The following is a 21,883-nucleotide window of genomic DNA, read 5'->3' as shown; positions in this document are numbered from 1 at the left end:
CCCCAGTCCTGCGAGGCCCTACCAGTCACAGGGCCTGGCTCCTGCACGCACTCCTGACAGAGAGGCCCTCTCCTACCTTCCACATAGCAATACTTAGTGACCTTTTGGGCACTGAGGCTGCCTAAATGACTTTGGAATATACTGCCATCGAGCACCCTTTTAGTGCTTAATAATATAAACCTTAATAGCAATTTTTTTACATCTAGTTGCTTCTGCGCAATTCAACCTGGTTTATCTCAAGCACAGTGGCTAAGCTTTATAATGCAGAAATGAGTTCAGCTATAAATGTATAATTTGGTATCTATGCCTCTCTTGCCTGGCCATTATCAATGAGCAATTCTTGCATATCAAATGAGAGAGATTTCAAACAGGGGATTTCTTCTTCTTTCTCTAAATACATTAAGGTGGGAAGGACGGGTGGAAATGGCTTTCGGGCTCTTAAATGCTGCTTCTCTATTACTAAACTGATTGCACCTTTTGTTTTCATTAGGTGTAGACGACTTGTTAGTCCCACCTCATGACACTAGCACAGACCTAACAGAAGTCATGGAACAAATCAACAGCACATTTCCAGCTTGCCGCAGTAAGTGTTAAGTATATTGAGCCAAGGAAAGGGAGGTTGAAGCTGAGCAATGATGCAGTCATTTACGGAGATTCAAAGCCTTTGTAACACTCTATAGGGCTGCTCAGCAAATGGATTGAACAGGATCTAAAGTGAGACTTGAACAGTTAGCAGTATGCTTCAGAAATAATTACATGGTGACCCGTTTCGCTGTTTAAACTTCAAACCCTATTGCTTCCAAAAGAATCCTTACTTTCATTACCTTTCCAGCAAAGTAGCTGTTTGAACAGCCAATAAGAAGTGATAAAATGGGGTGACACAATGCAACAGGCAGCACTGCCATATCCTTCTGCTGACAAAAACCAGATGTAAACAAGTCAGAACAGAGCCAGTAGTAGTTAGAGTGTCAGACTACGACCTGGGAGACCACAGTTCAAATCCCCATGAAGCTTACTGAGTGACTCTGGGCCAGTCACTATCTCTCAGTCTGACCTACTTCACAGGGTTGTTGTGAGGATGAAATGAGGAGGCCAAGAACCACATAACACCACCTTGAAGGGTGATATATAAATGTAATAATAAATGAAAATAAAATAAAAGTAGTAATTGACAATAAAAAACCTTGTCAAAAACTATGAGCCCATGATGAGGGGAATACTAACCTACGAGACGAGTGTCCAAGGCATCTGGGAGATTATGAACTGGGCCAGGACTGTCCTCTGGTACAAAGTATGTCCATAGCAGGATGCTGTAAGAAAACAAGGTGTCTTGATAAATATGCAGTATCCACTTGGATCAGTCATTGCTGCCTGTGTAGCTGCCTGTGTAGCTAAGTGCATTCAGAATAATCCATTGCCCTGATTCATAAACTATGTTGAGCCCTCATGTGGTGGAGGAATGGCATGCTTCTCCCTCCATTGCAGAAATGACATAAATTTTGATGCCAGTTTCCACAATTTCTCTCCAACAGAAGAGGAGGGAGATATCCTTGCCTTGCTGCTGCAGCCATGCAGAGCTTTAATTAACATATGAACCCAAAGCTGGGGAGTGACTTTAATTTGGACTATATTTCTGATGGGTGACAGTGGTGCAATGCCTGACTCTTAGCACCACACACACTTAACCACATGGACAAGTAGCAATGGAGTAGTTCCATCATGCACATTATGGTCTCATATACCAGTCCCAGACTTCATAGAAATGGAAGCATAGAAATATCTTATTAGGAATGAGAGATTACATTTCCTATTAATTTTTCATTCTCTCTCTACAAAGACAGATAATAATGGTCTTTATTTATAGGCCTCCTTTCACTGGAAAATCAGAGATAATACCCATGCAGTTTTGCTTGTATTTATTCTGGTCCTTCACAGTGTATAGTGCAACTTTTTCCTTACTAGAGAGATTATTGTGGCTAACTTTTGTTATGATCATTTTCAATCTTGATTGCCTGTTAGGACTGGAAGCTAAATTCAGCTCTGTAGTTTAGTAACAACTTTGTATTGCTTCCTTTGAAATGACCATAAAAGTAAACGCAGTGGAGTTCTATGAAAACTAAGGCTTATGTGGTGCATAATCCCATGCAAAATACTCAGATAAAATCAAATTATATTGTGTTGTCCAGACACCACTGAACTCTATTAAATATTCCCTTTATCTCTCATGCACAGTTTCTTCCTTTTTGAAAAACTACGTCTGGGAAGATACACTTCACACATAAATAGAAAGCAAATTAAAATCCAGCTAGTTTGAACTGATCTCTAGAGTCTGGGGTTAGTTCAAGATAATTGCCCAGACCTCTACGCTTAATTCAGAACTTGAGAGTCTATTTCTAAACAAGCACAGCCATTTGACGTCATTAGGCGGATGTGCTGATTGTGAACAATTAAACAACTCTTTTATCCACTGTGGTAAGGGTCAAATTCATGCAATGTTATTGTGCTTTCTTTGTGATGGTCTTTAGAGCAAACTAGTTAGGAAAGGCTCGCATGCTTGGCCTTTATCCAGATTCTCAAGAGATGTTCCCAAGATAGATAGATTGAAAACGAAAGTGTGTTTTGATATAGACAACAAGGAACACCTGGACGCAGATGGCAGAGAATTTGGACTTTGTAGTCTCAGAATTTGTGTGTGAGAACAGACCATATATGTCTTCATAAAGTCATGGAATTGTAGAGTTGGAAAGGACCATAAATGTCATCTAGTACAATCCCCTGAAATGCAGGAAACTTTTCCCCAATGTGGGGCTCAAACCTATGACCCTGAGAGTCTCATGCTCTACTGACTGAGCTATCTGACATCTGCACCCATACCAACTATTTCCCCAAAGATGATGCCTCAGCCTCCCTCTGCATGGCTTTCTGTCCCTCATTTAGGGCACTGGGAAGGGAAGAACGAGAGGTGGTGTTGGCAGCTATTTCTGTCTCATATTACGGACATGTCACCACCAGCCCTTGAGGCAATTTCCAAAAATGTCCAGTTGCCCAATGCATCTGTCTTTTCCCAGCCTAGACTGACTCTAAATAGGGTGGGCAGAAGCAGTTTCTAATAAGAGACATGTTGGATGCTTAGAGGAACCCCATAGTTTGCAGAAATACAGCAAAAACCCTAAAGGGGCACCTCATCCCTGACACACACAACCTGAAAAATCAAGACTATCCATGCTCAATAGTTGCAGACAACACTTCCTGGTTTCTTATTGTTTGCTATTCTCTTTTTCAAAATTAAACAAATAACCTAGGGTTGTAAATAGTCATAAATACATATGGATGTTATCCAACAGCAAAGTAAAAATATATAGCTAGGCTGCTCTAAAATGGTTAAAAAGTTCTTCTTGCTACAGGGGGACTCTGGGAACTGGTTCTCTGGGGCTCAGAATCTCTATTTCTAAGTACCCTAATCAAACCAGGATTCTTGTGGGAACCATGTACTGTGTAAATGTTTGTAATGCACATATTCCCCACAGTCTACTGGGTCAGGCACAAAAGTGTGAGGAATTCAGTCTGTGGATTACTCAAGCAAGGGGTAACTGTTTGAATGAGGATAGGCAGGGAATATTGACAGAGGCTCCACTGAGCACCGACACGGGCAGCTGGTGGAGAGAGGTTGTTAAACCCCCTGCATTGCAATTCCGTTCTGAAATACTGCCGAAGAAGAAAAACCTTGATTGTATTGCTAATTGGCTTAACAGCATACTGTTTCTCCTACTGCAGCATATGTGCCACGTGCCATGAGAAACTCTTGCAGGGTGACTTAAGGACAGATCCTCCCTTCTGATAAACATTAGAGTTAACAACAGACAGCTATTTTTAATATATAATTTCTGTTTCTCAAATTAATGACTTGCAGTTCCTGGGAGAAAGCTTGTGATAACTGTGGCTTCCAAAAAACACAAAAAAAAATCTTAATGGAAGCAGAGTCCCTCAGGGAAGACCTTATGTAGTTGAATCTTACAATCAAAAATATAATGGGCTGGAAATGTGTTGTGCTGTATGATGTTAACTGGTCCATAGCACTGAGGCAAAGGCCCATTATGTTCAGCAGATGGTATGCATTTGACTATTTTCTCTTGTATGAATTATAAAGTGTAAAAACCTTCAAAAACTAATAATTTTTTCCGAGGCCTGCTCAAGATATTTTGTTATCCTGGGCAAATTCAAACTTTACCCCTCACATGACTAATATCTGTGTATTACTTCTTTCCATGCTGTTAGGTCCCCCTAGATCACAGCACAATCCACCCTAACTGTGCCACAACGAGAAGGCAGAAAATAAACCACACACAGGTCAAATAATTCAAGCAAGTCACGTTCCCAGACAGATTATTGCCCAGAAAGCTGGTATACAAAAATGAGCTGTCCATTTTGCAGACAGGGAACATAAAGGCAGAGTGTTTCTCTTCTGTAAAATGGATAACTTTCTACATACAGAATAAGCATAAACACACCTTCCTGAACTGCAAATCTCCTTTTTGCAATGGACCTCCCACACCACCCACCCCACCCCTTACTCACAGTATGCAGGTATAGTATCATACAACAGGACACAAAACACCATTCATACATATAGCACTTCCCCATATTTTTTCACAGAGGCTACACGCATGACACCCTGAAAAGAAAAGAAAAACCACTCTGCATATGGACCATCTCCTCTATCACAACCCCAAACAAAGAAAGGGGAGCAAGTGGTGTGGCCGAACTGCCTAAGAAACCTGAGGCTCCTTTTTGGTGCCAAGTATGCTAGGGCTAGGCTGTTCTTAGCAGAAGTGGCTGGACTGCACAACTCCGAATAGTGCTAACACTGGAGATCACCCATAATTTAGAACAGTTTGAATTTAATTTAACAGGACTATGCAAAACCAGAAAGGTATGTGCCAGCAGATTTAATAGAAACAAGTTATGATAAAATAGTAGTTATGCTCAGAATCAAAGGGGTGGGGAGAATATATATTGCTATTTAGCTGGCTATTTTTTGTGAAAGTTTCATCTTAGTCCTTGACTTTTCATTGCAGCTAATCGTTTTGTTTTCTTATTTACAGCAAATCTTGCCGGCAGACCACAGGTATGATGTATTTCAGTACTTTTAAAGTTGTGTGTCCACAACTGAAGTATAAACTTACATGCAACTTTGTAATTAACTCTGCATTTTTCAGCAGTTTTTGTTTCATGGTTTAGATAAGTAAACTCGCACATCTACAATTCATTCCTCACTATGAACACAGTTTAAAACAAATGTGCACATCTACTTGTTTGCAAAATTCAGTCTGGTGATTGATGGCAATATGCTTCTAACTGTTACAACCACGGCAGTTTTTTGTTGGGATCCCATAGCAAGTGTGCCATAATTCGCTGCACAATCTTGGTTTGTGCCTGTGTGTGTTTTTAGTTTAAACAAGAGAGAGAAACAATATTTTGTTTGAACCCTTTCACTTTGTTTTGCAATATGAGGAGCTCACAGGACGCTCTAGGTTTGACCACCATTGTCCACTGCAGACATTACTGATACCTATGGTTTGCTAAATCTGGAAAAGGCCACAAACATACAGTGAAACTGGTTTAACTTGCCAAGCTAAGTCTTGTCTGTGGGAGGCATGATATAGTTGTGAAGCCTAGAAGCAAGAGCTTGTAAATCCACCCTTTTAGATACTGCTAAAGTGGATTGCATATAGAGGTAAGGAAAACAAACCATGGTTAGGTGTTGTTTCCATTGGGCCCATCAAATTCTGCAAGCTGTGCATCAGCACCTTCTGCTGTTGCAGAAATGGCCATTCTTTCAGAACTTGATTCAAAATATTTATGTTGAATGATGTTGCTCCCTAAGAACAGTATGTAAGATAATAATTTCTTCTTGCTCTTTTCCTTCTTTGACTTCAGGCAATGTGAAGTTTTCTGTTTTGAAGACTGCCCACTCTTCCTGACATTAAATGCAACTCCTTTTCTACAGATGCCAATAATCATACGGCTGCATGGGACCTTGTAACATACTGTTAGCTCTGTGTGTTCTTACTTCAAATAGGAAAACACTTGAACTACCCAAAGATGAGGATGTTGTGGTTTTATATAATATTGTGTGTGTTTTCCCCTCCTCTTTCCCTCTCTATGCAACTGTAAATTAACAAACCGTGGAGTATTTCAAAATGGTTACACAAATGTCACTGATTTATATAATATGCAGCATCAGGAAAAGGGGCGGGGGTTTATATCCATTCTCTTTTGATATTGCTGACGTGAACTGCATACTGAGTTTGGAGCAAAGAGTTACATTTTTACATTCCTTTTGGCTTGTTGCATTTACTGTTTCAAGTAACTTCTCTTCCAACACATACCATTCTGCACAGGTTATTTATACTTAGCCTAATAGTTTCAAAACATGGACAAAATATCAGCTTCTATAACCCTCACAGCCCCTAGTATTTGACAAATAGCATTTCTGGCTGTGTATGAGCACATGAGACTCTATTTTGCCCCAGCTAACCTCATTCAACTGCAGTAGCTGTTGGCACTAGAATGGCATTTTAATGGATTCTTTCTCCCAACTGAATGCAGACTGATCTTTTCCATCCAGGCTTTGTTTTTACTTTAAAATGTGAGCTAAGCTGCATTTTGACTTAATAAAATAATTCTAAATATACATTGTTTCTATTATGGGGGGGGGGGACGGGACATTATGGTCTAAATGTGCCAAATTTTGTGAAGTCCTATTGTGTAAATCACCCAGTGCAATGGCTCAGATCGACTTGAAATTATTTTATCCTCCTTTTTGGTAGTGTTAATAAATGAAGGAGCTCTGACTAGTTTGATGGTAAAGTGTTCTGCCTTTATATCAGAAAGGTTGTCTGCCCTGTATAACTTCAATCAGTATCAACTTCTACACATTTTCAATGGCTCCCTTAACATCATGTTAAAGGCAGAGAAAACTCTGGGGAAGTTCAGCCATACTTCAAGTAAAGTAGCTGGGCATTTTCCTTCACTAGTGCATTTTCGGATTTGCATGGGTATCTGCTTTCATTACCAAAAATAAAAATCATTTGCTCAGTGAGATGTGCAGTGAACATCTCTGGAGCATCCAAAAAGCGCTGGAGAAATTCAACTCTGATTTTTTGGGATGGAGAAAAGCAGGGAGGAATTCAGCATTGCACAAAAGTGACCATTCAGTGAGGGCAAGTGTTTTGGTTTGCCAGACGGAATGACCCCCACAACTCCTACCCCCATGCACTGTTCTGGGGGTTCTGCTGATCCCCCTGCAAGCCAATTTCCTGAGAGGAGCAGAAGGCCTTTTACAGGATGGCTTTCACTGATGGGACTCAGTTGAATCCTGCCTCTAATGTTTGCTTGTCTTCTGCAAGGGGACGCATAACAGAATAATGACTCCATAATGATCCCATAGTAGGAGCAGTAATACTCCTGGCATGGTGTTTACTTCTCCTAATAAAACATCACTGTAACCACTCGCTTCTCCCATCTCTTAAGCGGTGCTGTTAATACTAACAGCTATGCTCAGAGGTATTATGAGGCTCAAATTAGGTAATATATGTTACATACTCGTGACTCAAAGTGCTATCTAAATGAAAAGTATTATTTTTTTTAGCGTGGGGTGGGGGGAGTGTTGCCAAAAGCAAGATACAGAAAAGCAGGTTACTATGTGGATTTTTCATCTAGAAAGAAATATATTTTGGTATAGATATTTTGAGAAGGAAAAATGTTTTGCAGAAAAGGAAAGCCATGACCACCTTTCTACCTCAAATCCATTTTTTTTAAAGTATTTACTTTTGGAAACCACTCGATGTTCTGATTTTTGCAAGGTATTTTATTTTACCAGGTCACATCAAAGCAAAAGCAGCAACAAAAAAGTTAGCCCCCTTTTAAAACATTTTAGCTGAAAAAAATCCCAGTAATGGATATGATGGGCTTTTTGGTATGACTGAAAGGTTATGTATGAATTGTTTTTCTGCCTGTGTTTGTATGTAAATTCTGTCCTCTGCTGTCAAGTAAAAGCTACTTAAAACCTTACATTGTAATATTCTTCCTCCAAGACACTGATAAATAAAAGGAATACATTGCAGTAACATCTCAAAACAAAGTATGTAGTTCTTTTGAATTTTGTGGTATTAAACTATCACACTTCCCTTTTCTAATCTGGTTACATGGTATGACTTTCACTCTGAATAAAATTAATTTTTAAGTGAAGGCTGTTTGATATTCTTCATCTTAGAAGTAAACAACATTTAGAAGCTTGTTCCCTGTGTGAGAACATTTCAGACTTCAAGGTGCCTTTATGAAAATAAACTATGTAGCTGAAAAATATAGCTCAGTAAATCAGTGGATATTTTTCTGCCATTTTCCATCTTCAGCAATGCATATTTGCCAGCCATCACTCTTTGCTGGTGACAGATTTTAAATTCTAACCACCAATCAGTGAACTTGGTTTGAAGTATACTATTAATATTGAAAATATCAATATGTGTTGCCCTGTTCAATGGCAGAACGATTTTTAAATTCCACTGACTTGTGCTCAGCAGGTCTTTCATGTCTAATATAACGTTCTGTATTCTGGCAGGAAACGTAATTTATAACCAGTGGGATTTTATAACGATGTTAAACATACTAGACATTAAGCTTAATCAGTTTTTAGAGGCTGTGGCACTGATTTAAAATTTGTTCCTTCTATGGAGGAAGCATGCATCTGGTGCCAGAGACCACAAGGCTGGAGCACAGTGTCGTCACCAAGAGGATGCTGCCCAGCATGATCATAACTGGAAAAACTGGATCCCCCACATGAAAAATGAAGCAATGCAGAGTGATGGTACAGAGACCACATCATGCTATAGATAGCAACTGACCCTATAATTTAGAGGAGATCCACCATGGGCAGATTCACTTCAGAATTGCCAGGGCTTCACTTCATATCTGAGGCAGAGTCGTCCTGCAGTCTTCAGAAGTTTAGGATGTCTCCACATTGATTATAATGAGAAAATTAACTACAGATTATGTTTGCAGGCCTACTAGGCACTTCTGTGGGGCAGATGAAGCCTTCCAAATTTACAAAGATAAGGGGTGTGCGATAGGTAGCTTTACAGCAGATTGGGTTGGAATGGATCCTGTTGCCTCTGTTTCCCCTCCCAGAAACAGCCTTGGGGGCACCATGACCTTTGCCACCCTCCTGCTTCATCTGTAAGAGTACACCATTGCAGTGGATTGTGCTTACTATAATATTTCCTGGATGTGTATGCGAGGGGTGTGTGTGAATGTGCATAACATAGGCACCCGCAATACACACAATGAAGAATATGGACACAGCAAGGTAGATACGATACGATACGATACGATACACAACCTACAAATACTGTATTGGACACAAGTTAAATCAGGACCAGACTATGTGTGGTGGTGGGGAAGTAACATACAAATAACTATCAAACACTCAGCACAGAAACAAACCAACAACAGCTAGAGAAGAATTATGGTGCAAGAGATGGGATTATGCAAAAGCAAAACACATCTACCAACAATTCCACTGTTCTTAGGAAAGGCAGGATGTAAAAAGAATAACGTCCGATATTCTCTGTAAATCTCAAAAGCACTGCTAGATCAAGTTAAAATAAGAAGGTAAGAAAATTCCAGAGGCCCACCTAATCTCATCTCTCCCTATATGCTGTGATCTTCTGGATCAGTGCTGGAGCTCAGGGTTTCTGTTTCTTCCCCATGGTCTCCTGACCAGGGTAGTCTGTATCTTTGCTGGAGAATGAGCTATCTAGAATCTGGCTGGGACCTGGTATGACATCAATCTTCCAACATTCAACATCACTGGGTGACCCTGGGGTTCTTGTATTAGAATAAAAACCTCTCCCCACTTCTGCATGTCATCTTTCCCTTTAATCTCCTTTTTTTTCTAAACCGACAAGCCGCAAACATAACCTTCATACTGGAGTGAAATCACGGCTGTGTAGTAGGAAGAGCAGCTACAGTCTTACTGATAAAAAGAAAGAAACAAGTCACACACCACAAGCCTAGTTTTTAAAGGCCTGCATCATTTTTTTAAAAAATACCACGGAGAAAGTACCAGTTGAACTCCAGTAATGCTCTCTCCCTAGCAGCCATCTACCCCACTTCACTGGGAGTTGGTGCCACTTGGAGGGCCTTTGAAGAGGATTGTAAGGTTCAGGAAGATACATATGGGAGAAAGTGATAGTTAAGGTGACCAGCTCTTGAACTGGGAAGAGGTGCACAGAGAGCCATTGCAGCTGACAAACCACTGGCATAATGTGAGTGAAATGTCCTCTGCCACTTAATAAAAATGCACTCCTATTTTGGACCAGCTACAGTTTCCAGATCATTTTCAAAGACAGCCTAACAAATAGAACACCTCAACCCACATAGGCCACCTGAGACTCTAGTGAAGATGCTTGATAAAGCAAGCTTGTCCAGACTGAATACCCAATGCTTTAAGAGGGCTGCATTCCTTTTAGAACAGGTTTATAGCACTTGCCAGTAGTACCTCCATTTCATCTTGCTTGAGTCTTGGTTTTTTAAACCCTCATCTTAGTCCATTACTGCACCCAGGACAGGAGTTTCAGCCACACCAGCTGGAAAATCCCCAAGAGCTCTTAGGAATCAAAACCCATTAGCCTCCAGGGATGGGCCATTCTAATAGGTTCCCCAACCCTGTAAATGTAAAGCCACTGAAAGACTAAACTTCAGTAGGAAATGACTCCTGCACTTTTAGATCACCATCCTCCTGGATAGCTGAGAAAACCAAATCCATGTGTGTCCTGATACATGTTTGGGGCCATGGTATGTTGGGAGAGCACCATGAATTTCTCAGTCTCCCCAGGCAAAGCAGGGGAAAACTTCCTGAGAGTTGCGGGGGGCAGTATACCAAGTGAATTGCTGATCTGTCATGAGAGCCCAACATAAGCACTTCAGATTGTTACCCAACACAAGAGGCCAGGTAAGTAAATCTGAGTAAGAAACCAATGTCTTTGAAGCGCTTGCAGCCTAAATGTTGACCATAGAGGAGAAGACGAGGGAAAGGCCAGGATAACAAGGGACAGGTGTGCGCTTGATGGTTTTATCCAATTTCAGACACACATTAGAATGTTGAAAGGTCTGAAATGTTCCTAGGCTTTGAAAGATTGCAGAACAAATATCTGTAGGGATAACAGATGCATTTGCAATGGGTGCTGGCAGCTTAATAACATTTCTGATTTTGGAAAGAGTATTTAGCCATGCCACTTTAAAGCTTCAGCATGCGATGGAAAGCTTTAAATTTCAAAACTTCAGAATCCAAGCCTTTTTTAAAAAAATAAGAAATATGTCATACGTATTTTGCCCTTTTGCTGCACTTAGAATGGCTGCTTGGCATCATATTGATGTGTGGCATTGCATATAGGACTAGCACTCCAGTGTAAAAGATTTGAGCTGATTTGTCTGTCCTTGCAGAGCTGTCAAGAGTGACAGATTTTGGAATGTTTTGTAATATTGTGCTGCTGTCACAGCTGTGCCTTACTTGCAGGTACGATAAGTCTTGGAGCTGAGCTGTTCTGAGATTTATATAATGAACACACTCTTTAGCACTCCATTCTTGTGGAATCCTAGTATTACCAAAGAATAGGATTCTCCCCCCCCCCTTTCTATATAAAAAAATCACATTGCTGTCTTCTCAGCAATATGTAGTAAGATTTTCAATACCTAGTGTATCATAAACTTGTTCCTCCTTAGTTCTTAAGAATTTGTTCATTAGACAGATGCCTAGCTAGAATACTGTGCATGGGGAGATTAAAACCATGTGAATACTATACACAAATAATGCAATAAAGTTCAATTTCCAAAATGGCTTCACTGCACCCCTATCGTATTCCAACACAGAGCTTTCCAAACTTTTCATGTTGGTGACACAGTTTTTAGACATGCTTTTAGCGATACAGTAATTCAGTTACACTAGCAGGTTAACTGTTTACCCAGTTTCCCCAGCACAGGAAACATTCACAGGACACACCTACACACTGCAGCTGATACACTAAGATATTGTGACACACAGTTTGGAAAGCTCTGTTCTAACTTGTTAATTTCCTCTTTTTCCTGGACAATTCATCTGAAGTTATTTGGTTATACTAACAACCAATTTGTCTTCTGAGGTTTTAAACATATTACTTTCCCCCAAATGAAGTGTTTCACTTGAATGAAAAAGGTCATGAAAAACATTAGCTGTATTTCTGCACTAGAAAATTCTCCACTGCACCCACCAGGTCTCAGAGAATTAGTTCATGTGGCCTAGATTCTGACTGGCGCTGATGAACTTGCTTCCTACTACAATATGATGATGTTTTACATAAAGAAGGTAATCTTAAAACAGATGTAATCTTGTTTAAGCAGAGTGGATGGTGCTGGATGGTTTCTTTTTCTTTTGCCAAACTATCATTGTTTATCTCAACTTCCAGTATTTGGGATGTCCTAACCTCTTGGGTAGGGGACGCGGGTGGCGCTGTGGGTTAAACCACAGAGCCTAGGATCTGCCGATCAGAAGGTTGCCGGTTCAAATCCCTGTGACGGGGTGAGCTCCCGTTGCTCGGTTGAAAGCACATCAAGGTGCAAGTAGATAAATAGGTACCGCTCCTGCAGGAAGGTAAACGGCATTTCCGTGCGCTGCTCTGGTTCGCCAGAAGCGGCTTAGTCATGCTGGCCACATGACCCAGAAGCTGTACGCCGGTTCCCTAGGCCAATAAAGCGAGATGAGCGCTGCAACCCCAGAGTCGGCCACAACTGGACCTAATGGTCAGGGGTTCATTTACCTTTACCTTTACCCTCTTGGGTAAGCTTACACAGTATACTTAACAGATATGTTCTGATTATAACTGCACACAGGGGCACAGCACAGAAAGGACATGTGGAACTGGCCGACCTGATTCCAGTACAGCACAAGCAGCTATGGATGGGTTGATGGGGAGAAGAAAGGGGATTTATAGAATCCAAGTGGCTTGGAAAGAGAAATGGGAGTGGTTCTTTTTCTGCCTGTCCTAAAAATGTTTATACTGGTATGCTGATTGTGCCTTAGCAGTTTACTTCCTTTTTTCTGCCCCTCTGAAACTGCATCTCAGGATTTAATCATGCTCTTTTGGGATTAATTATACTGGGCAGGTTATGGAAGGCACAGCAGAGACTGGCATGCAGTCCTTTCAGGGAACAATTTAAAACTCAGTTTGTAGAGCATGAGACTCTTAATCTCAGGGTTGTGGGTTTGAGCCTCATGTTGGGTGAAAGATTCCTGCATTGCAGGGGGTTGGACTAGATGACCCTCGTGGTCCCTTCCATCTCTACCATTCTATGATTCTATGAAAAGACACGGCCTAAAGTTGCAGTTTCACACCCCTGCTCTTTGGTAGTGAATGCTGTTAAGAATGATTAGTATAGTGATTGCCTTCACATGGGTGCACACTTTTTCATCAAAGGGAGACTGTTGCACTTCCTATAAGAACTTTTATGGTTCATTAGCTATTAGCCCAGCAAGTCTGAACCAGAGAAATGCAAAATTTTCAGCGCTATCCATGTGTGGGGAAACTACAGGAATAGCTGTAAGCCAGCCATTCCCCTCCCGAGCTGAAGGCCATACAATTGGGCAGGGCCTGCTGGCAGCAGCCCCAAGAAGCCTATGGGAGGCTGGCAAACCAGCCACTGACTTGTCTGAAACAGCACAGGTTGGGGGGGGGGGGGGGAGAGAGCAAAAGCTGATTGGCCTGGGGTGATCAAGGAAGATCTATAGAGGAGGGACAAAAGTGAAAGAGAACCTCACCCAAATGCATGATTAGCTAGGCTGATCATGTGAAAAGAAGGGAAGATGACACCTAGGAAGGGTGCTCAACTTCTCCAGATTCATAGTGTTGTCTGAGTCACAGAGTACCAGCGACCACTTGTGCACTCAAATGAAGTGCCTTTGCTCCTGAAACAGACATGAAGGAATGGTGCTGTTACTGCTAGGGGAGTCTAATGTATCCGGACTAGCCCTTACCAACAAAAAACACAAGGTGGAAAACCCTGCAAGGATCGGGTACTGAAGCTGGATGGGATCCCTGGAAGGAATGCTAGAGAGTTCGTCAACACTGCTTCCCATAAGAGGATAATGACAAGTTTCCATCTGCACTTTAAGAAGCTGGGACTGTGGACTTGAAGGGAGCCACAAAACTTAAGGTGAAGAATAACTGCTTCTGCTCCACCGGGCTTCAGTAATAGCCCTGTTCACTGAACCAACCAGAGAGTATGGATTCTTTGGAAATAAGGGGTTGAGTGGGAGGCTTGCCTCTGACAGGATCACACAGTGTTAGATGTTTCTAGCGCATGTAGCAGTGGTTCAACCAGGCCCAATAACAGGATGCCGCTCTGAACTGGAATATCTTTTTAGCTGTTCTTTCTAGGCAGTAATAACAATACAAGCCAGAGATTCAGGCAACAGGGAAGACAAAGCACCTGCTCTGCCTGCAGCCCTAACTCTCTTTGACAAATTTCACTAGGCCGCTGTGTCTCCTACAGTACTGAGAAGTGATCAATCACCCTTCCAGAGTGTTCTCAATAATGCAACAAGATGGGATGCCATTTCTTGCACATTTTTTCTGTTTCACTAAAGAAGCACATACAACAGCAGTTAAACATTGCTCTGGGAAATATAGAGTGTAATTATTTGTCATACATCAAACAAACAAACAAACAAGAAAATCCAGTCTGCTTAAAAATGTACCCCCAAGCTACTATGTGCTTGTATAAAATTCTATCAGGTTCTGAAAATTCATCATCTGTTAAGAAATTATTGAAAGTAATCATTGTCCACTATAAAAGTGGAATAAATCAAAACAGCACAATGTTTAACAGAAGCTAGCTCAGAAAAAGCAAGGGAGCCTATGCTTGTGAGCCTGTCAGTATCCTACCCTCTCCCCGTGCTTCCTGCTTTAAAGTTAGAAACAGCAGCTAGCATGCAAACTACATGTATTTCCAAATAAGAAGATGAGTTTCACCCAGTGCTATTTTTCTAGAAAAAGAGATGCTGGGACTCACCATTAATACCTTCCTTGTTCTTTTATAATAACAATGGCGCCCACCTGAGAGGTGCCAGAACCGAGTTCTGGCAAGTTCTGGGGGGAAAGCACTGGTTTCACTGCAGCCATATCCCAGTTTCCCTGAGTGCCCATGGATGAAATCCTCTCTTGCAGTGGGCATATGAAGCAAGGTGAGAGCCAAGTTGCCCAATAACTTTTCTAGACTTTGCCCTGCTTAAGCCTTGTGACTACCAGGACCAGCCATTGCTTACACTGAGACTACGCATCCTGCCCTACTGCCTAGGAGGAGGACATCTGTGTGGATGCTACCACTGGCACTGGACTAATAATGCTTTCGTGAAATTTCAGATGGGACTCTTCCACAAAGTGTGCAAAGACCCGATACAGTGGTACCACGGGTTAAGAACTTAATTCGTTCTGGAGGTCCATTCTAAACCTGAAACTGTTCTTAACCTGAGGTACCACTTTCGCTAATGGGGCCTCCGGCTGCCGCCGCACCACCGCTGCACGATTTCTGTTCTCATCCTGAAGTAAAGTTCTTAACCCAAGGTACTACTTCTGGGTTAGCCGAGTCTGTAACCTGAAGCGTCTGTAACCCGAGGTACCACTGTACTTGGATTCAACAGACCCCTGCTACTGTTTCCTTGCACTAAACCAAACTGCAAAATTGAGGCTTACAAATCAAAGTGGGTGTGTTAGCACCACTGAAAATGGCACTTCAGAATCATTCTCAAATAGGACAGACCGCATAGGCACTTAAATGGGAAGACACTAATACCAGATTAATAGTCATGGAATGTTAGCGTTAAGTAGGACAATCTCTGATGTCTCCCCTTTAAGTGCAAATCACTGGAAGGACGATTTCATGGCTAGGCCTCAAAGCACCACTTGCTGAATAAGTTACAAGTTAAGATCAGCCTTGCCAGATGTTTGAGGAAAATGGGAATATATATACCATCTGTCAGAGATCTGATCAGTACCCAGTTCAAAGAGTGTCTGGGGAATGGCAGAGAAGAAGAAAAGGGATAGGAGAAGGAGCTGTGAATCTCCTTTAAGTGTCTCCAAACACATGTATTTAGTTCGAACAGGATACATTGATACAACTGTTAGTACTAGTTTTGGCCAGGCATATTTCAAATAAATTTTGTAGAACTACCCTTTATGGCTCTGAAACTTTCTGTAACACAATTCTAGATATGCCAGTGACACACAATTAATGCTATCAGTGCCTGTGCACCTTCTGCTTGGCAAGTATAACACCTTATAACATAATAATGAAATAGCAGCTAATGCCAAACAATAGAGGTGCAAACTGTGCTGACATTAAAGGGCTTGCAGCGCCTCTTCTTCAGTCTCACCTGTCAGTCACCTTCCAGTTGAGCTCTGGACTGTGGAATAGCTTTGTACTGTTCTACCTCTGGGTATGATGGCTGTTGGTTTCAGCAGAGGATTTCGACATTGCTCCATGTACTCGAAAAATTAGAATATTGTGGAAAAGTTCATTTATTTCAGTAATTCAACTTAAAAGGCGAAACTAATATATGAGATAGACTCATGACATGCAAAGCGAGATATGTCAAGCTTTTATTTGTTACAATTGTGATGTTTATGGTGTACAGCTGATGAAAACCCCAAATCAACACAGACTGTGGAAACTTCACATTGGACTTCAAGCATCTGGCATTGTGTGCCTCCCCATTCTTCCTCCAGACTCTGGGTCCTTCATTTCCAAGTGAGATGCAAAAGCTGCTCTCATCAGAAAAGAGATTTGGGGAGCCATGTCATCAGCTGGTGTTGGTCCACTGTGCTTCATTAAGTCCAGGGTCAACGTAGCCGTCTACCAGGAGATTTTGGAGCACTTCATGCTTCCTTCCGCAGACGAGCTTTATGGGGATGCTGATTTCATTTTCCAATAGGACTTTGTCACCTGCCTACACTGCCAAAAGTATGAAAACCTGGTTCAATGCCCATGGGATTACTGTGCTTGATTGGCCAGCAAACTTGCCTGACCTGAACCCCATAGAGAATCTATGGGACATTGCCAAGAGAAAGATGAGAGACATGAGACTGAGCAATGTAGAAGAGCTGAAGACTGCTATTGAAGCATCCTGGTCTTCCATAACACCTCAGCAGTGCCACAAGCTGATAGCATCCATGCCACGCCGCATTGAGGCAGTAATTGATGCAAAAGGGGCCCAAACCAAGTACTGAGTACATGTGCATGCTTCTACTTCTCAGAGGTCCAATATTGCTCTATTTGGAGTCCTTGTTTTGCTGATTTCATTTAATATTCTAATTTTCTGAGATTGTTAATTTGGGGTTTTCATCAGCTGTATGCCATAAACATCACAATTATAACAAATAAAGGCTTGACATATCTCGCTTTGCATTAGTTTCACCTTTTATGTTGCATTACTGAAATAAATGAACTTTTCCACAATATTCTAATTTTCTGAGTTTCACCTGTACATTGGCATAATATCCTATGCTGGTTTGCTATCCAAAACAAAAGGGATTATGGTGCAATCTGTAAAGTGAAAAGCTGGAGTGCAGCTGCTCCATTTTTACAGACTTTCAATTTCCCTTTTTGTGATTCACTGAACATCTAAACTGAAGCATCCTAGAAAATCACAGCAGCTACATCCATGGTGAGAAAAATACCATCTTGTGATTTTCCTACAAGCGAATTTCTGGGCCTTATTTAAAGGGTTGACTTCCTTTACAGTTTAAAATGGCTTCAGACCAAGCTACCTGTAAGAACCTGCTTAGGCCCTGAGATTGACCATGGAGGCCCTGCTCATATGTCCACCAATAACATCTATCAGGTTGGTGCCCCCATCCTTATGGAATGCCGTTCTGTTGAAGCAACAACTGGCTTCCTCCCTGACTACTTTTAAATGGATCATTTGTAAGTATCTGCTACTGGTTTTATACTTTACAGTTATGATTATAAAATATTTAAAATACATATTAACAGTAGCTGGCATTGCAAATATTCAGACACACAAGTGAACTGTTCACACAGTTACTCGCAATGGTTAACAGGCTGCAATAATGTCAGCATGGTTATTTGCTTATGAGTTCATAGGCTCAAACAGATGACCTGCCATGCATGCATGATGTGTTTTCCAAGTTTAAAATTAGATTTTTGTTTGTGCCATCTTGTTTTCTGTCACGTGGGATTTGAAAAGTCTGTTCTAATGTCTTCTAAAGATTCTATCTCATATGCTAGGTGCAAAAGCTAAGAATAAACACGACAAACACAACAAACAGACACAAACATGAAGCTCTCAGCCAGAAATCTTTCACATAAACAATTACTGTTACATAGTCTCTCTTTTGAGATTGGGACTGAGCTCCCAGTGGTTGATTGTGCTTTTTCAGAATGAAACAAACATGTTCCAAAAACTATTTTTAAGAAGTAGAGTGACTTTTGCATTTGAAACTACAAAGCCAGCAACTTGGATTTAGGGTAGCTGAACTGAATTCTGATGAGGCTTGGCTAATTGGTTTTGAAGGCATTACCAAATAGTTAATGTTAATTAAAAACATTCCCAGACACAAGCCGTATTGTTTAAAGATATACAGTGGTACCTCGAGTTAAGAACTTAATTCGTTCTGGAGGTCCGTTCTTAACCTGAAACTGTTCTTAACCTGAGGTACCACTTTAGCTAATGGGGCCTCCTGCTGCTGCCACGCCGCGCAATTTCTGTTCTCATCCTGAAGCAAAGTTCTTAACCCAAGGTACTATTTCTGGGTTAGCAGAGTCTGTAACCTGAAGCTTCTGTAACCCGAGGTACCACTGTATATTTAATCTCATTAGTGTTATGGTGTTAAGGATAAAAGCATTAGTCAGTCAATGACAGTGTCAACTGCAGATTAAAAATCCACCTACAGATTTTTTTAAAAGCAAAATCCAAAATTAATAAAGGCGAAAAGATTAGAAGAAAATTAATTTGCCCTGCAGAAGATGCACAGCTGTTCTGAAGTATGCAAGTACTTATGGTAATACAACTGTGTTGATAGTCCTAGGTCTATAAGCATATGCCCAAATCCTAGTGTAAGGTGGGAGAGGACTACATCACACAAACACCCCTTTCTCCTTTCAAATAGGTGATGGGAGTTAATTTCTGGTTTCTAGACTAGGAACAACATGATATAAGCAGTACCAGTTTACATGTGAAGTCCTTCATCAACCTAGCCATGGGAAGAATGAAACATACCTTCTGGACTGGGCAATAGATGCATGATATGATCAGACAAGGGACATGTTTTGGTAATACCAAATTCAATGCTACCATAAATCCATGTCATAGATGACTAGCCATCAGTCTCTAGTATAGTCAAGTGCACATGCTTTGAGATAACGAAAACATGGCCCTGGAGTGGTTTCCACCCAATCAGGGCTCAAATCACATCATGCAACCCTGGCTAGGCAACCACGTTTCTGCCTTGTAACAAAGTTTCTTATAATTATAAAACGATGAAAAATGGGCTTTGATAGGTAAGGCAAGTCTTTCTCCCAGGACTGGTGGGACAAAGCCTTCCACGAGGCTTGGTGAGGCAGCAGACTCAGGTGGCAGGCTCTGGATAAAGCACTGTTTGCTACCTCCTGTTCTTGCCACCCCCTGCCAGCACTACCACTACTCTCCTCTGCTAACTCCTTCGACTCCTTTTCCACTGCCACCGATTCCTGTGGCCTTCAGGGCCCGATGGAGGAGGCGGCAGCCGGGGAAAGAAGAGTCTGTGGCGGAGGATTCAGTGGCAGTCGCCATGGGCAGGAGGCATTTTCTGTTTTGCCTTAAGCAGGAAAACATCCTGGGTTGGCTCTGCATTCTCCTTCATTCACACCCCACCATGCCCACCCCTGAAAAGAGAACCTGTATTTTAAAGGCTTCTTTTTCTTGGCTGAGGTGGCACCTCCAGTGGTGGTGGCAGCAGTGACAAAAGAGTGCAGGGACCCCAGCCCTTTTCCTGATGCTACATTTTTATATACATCAGTGACATTTGTTTAACCGTTTTGAAAGGGCGGTTGGTGGCTGGGGTGAGCTTTAAGGAGGTTTGAGACAAGCTGTAAAGAGAGGGGGAAAGGGAGGTTGGCAGCTGGGAAGAAGAAGAAGAAGAAGAGTTTGGATTTGATATCCCGCCTTTCACTCCCTTTAAGGAGTCTCAAAGCGGCTAACATTCTCCTTTCCCTTCCTCCCCCACAACAAACACTCTGTGAGGTGAGTGGGGCTGAGACTTCAGAGAAGTGTAACTGGCCCAAGGTCACCCAGCAGCTGCATGTGGAGGAGCGGAGACGCGAACCCGGTTACCCAGATTACGTGACTACCGCTCTTAACCACTACACCACACCGGCTCTGGGAGGAGCTGGCAGTAAAAGGTAAAGGTAAAGGGACCCCTGACCATTAGGTCCAGTCGTGACCGACTCTGGGGTTGCGGCGCTCATCTCGCTTTATTGGCCAAGGGAGCTGGCGTACAGCTTCTGGGTCATGTGGCCAGCATGACTAAGCCGCTTCTGGCGAACCAGAGCAGCGAAAGGAAATGCCATTTACCTTCCTGCTGGAGCGGTATTTATTTATCTACTTGCACTTTGACATGCTTTCAAACTGCTAGGTTGGCAGGAGCAGGGACCAAGCAACGGGAGCTCACCCCGTTGCGGGGATTCAAACCGCCGACCTTCTGATCGGCAAGTCCTAGGCTCTGTGGTTTAACCCACAGCGCCACCCTGCTGGTAAATAAATATGATCATCATTAAAAGGAAAAGTCACTACAATAAGTTTAGGCATCATTTTTCAAAACACAGAATCTGCATTCAGGGCTTATTCCACAATCATTCCTGTTACACTTTAAAACAACAGTAAGAAGTGTTGTTTAGTGTGGGAGAAACAGCAGAGTTGTGAATTGCTTTCTTGAATGGAAAAGCACCAGAAGCAAGTGGTGAGGCTTATGTGGCTTCCTCCACTGAACATAGGCAGCAGCAAGTTGCTGAAGTAAAAGAAAATGTTTTCTTTTTTGCCATATTTTACTCTTTAGAGAAGCTGCGGAGGAATTGGAGAGCTAGCCCTCTGAAATGTGAACTCCTTTACCTGACTCATTCTCCTGGGGATCTGCATTTCAAAACGATGCTGGGGAATGAAATGCAGTCTTTATCATTGTTCAAAATGTGGTAGTGAAGCCTTGAGAGACGTTAATGCCTGCAGAAATCTCCCAATATCTTTGTCTGCAGGTGGCCAGCTACTCAAATACATCTGGGCCAGCTGAAAACACACTCCTGACCTCAAAAGCCAGGGGGGCACCAAAGGATCCTTTGCTGGTAATCAAAGGAAATGCAACACTGATTAATTCCTCCTCCTGATGGACAGCATAACAGCCTTGGTACCTGCATGAAGTAATGAAGTCCAACTGCCTGCTCCTTAAAAGGGTGACATATTTAAGGGTTCACAGATAATCAAATAAAATTTATTTACAATTCCTTCAAACTCGTATCAGAACTGCCTCTAAATATTAATACTGTATTCTGGATTTTAGTTCACTTTAGGTGACTACCCTGATTTTATTTTTAAGTTTCTATGGTTCATCTGGTTGTTATGAAAATCTCTTTTTCATTTCTATAAATGTTTCGGTCTCTTTATGACTTCCTTTCAGCAGCTTGTCTGACTTCGAATATTTAGTGGCTGAATAAAACGGTTATTCCCCCCTTACTTCTCCAAAGCACATGCAAGCAACAAACCCTTTACATTAGTAAATGTTCTCAGGAGAAAATCTTATTTGAACAG

At 41.8% G+C, this 21,883-nt stretch overlaps 1 protein-coding gene and 1 long non-coding RNA gene across 3 annotated transcripts in view; one reads left to right on the top strand and one right to left on the bottom strand.

Annotated features, from left to right (window-relative positions):
• Positions 1-8,250, top strand: part of UTRN (utrophin) — a 321,971-nt gene extending 313,721 nt beyond the window's left edge. For both annotated transcript variants that reach the window (XM_083434684.1, XM_083434685.1), the window contains 3 exons: positions 491-583; positions 5,103-5,125; positions 5,938-8,250. In XM_083434684.1, coding sequence (XP_083290810.1) covers positions 491-583; positions 5,103-5,125; positions 5,938-5,946 — 125 coding nt within the window. In that variant the 3' untranslated portion in view covers positions 5,947-8,250. The remainder of the gene's footprint in view (positions 1-490; positions 584-5,102; positions 5,126-5,937) is intronic.
• Positions 1-21,883, bottom strand: part of LOC310675041 — a 66,271-nt gene that overhangs the window by 32,348 nt on the left and 12,040 nt on the right. Inside the window, exon 2 of the long non-coding RNA XR_014509877.1 lies at positions 1,225-1,310. This is a non-coding gene — a long non-coding RNA (uncharacterized lncRNA). The remainder of the gene's footprint in view (positions 1-1,224; positions 1,311-21,883) is intronic.

This window comes from Podarcis tiliguerta, assembly GCF_965153285.1.
Source record: "Podarcis tiliguerta genome assembly, chromosome: 3".
Lineage (NCBI taxonomy): Eukaryota > Metazoa > Chordata > Lepidosauria > Squamata > Lacertidae > Podarcis > Podarcis tiliguerta.
The sequence above is the reverse complement of the archived record's forward strand: the minus strand, read 5'-3'. Positions and strand labels throughout refer to the sequence as shown.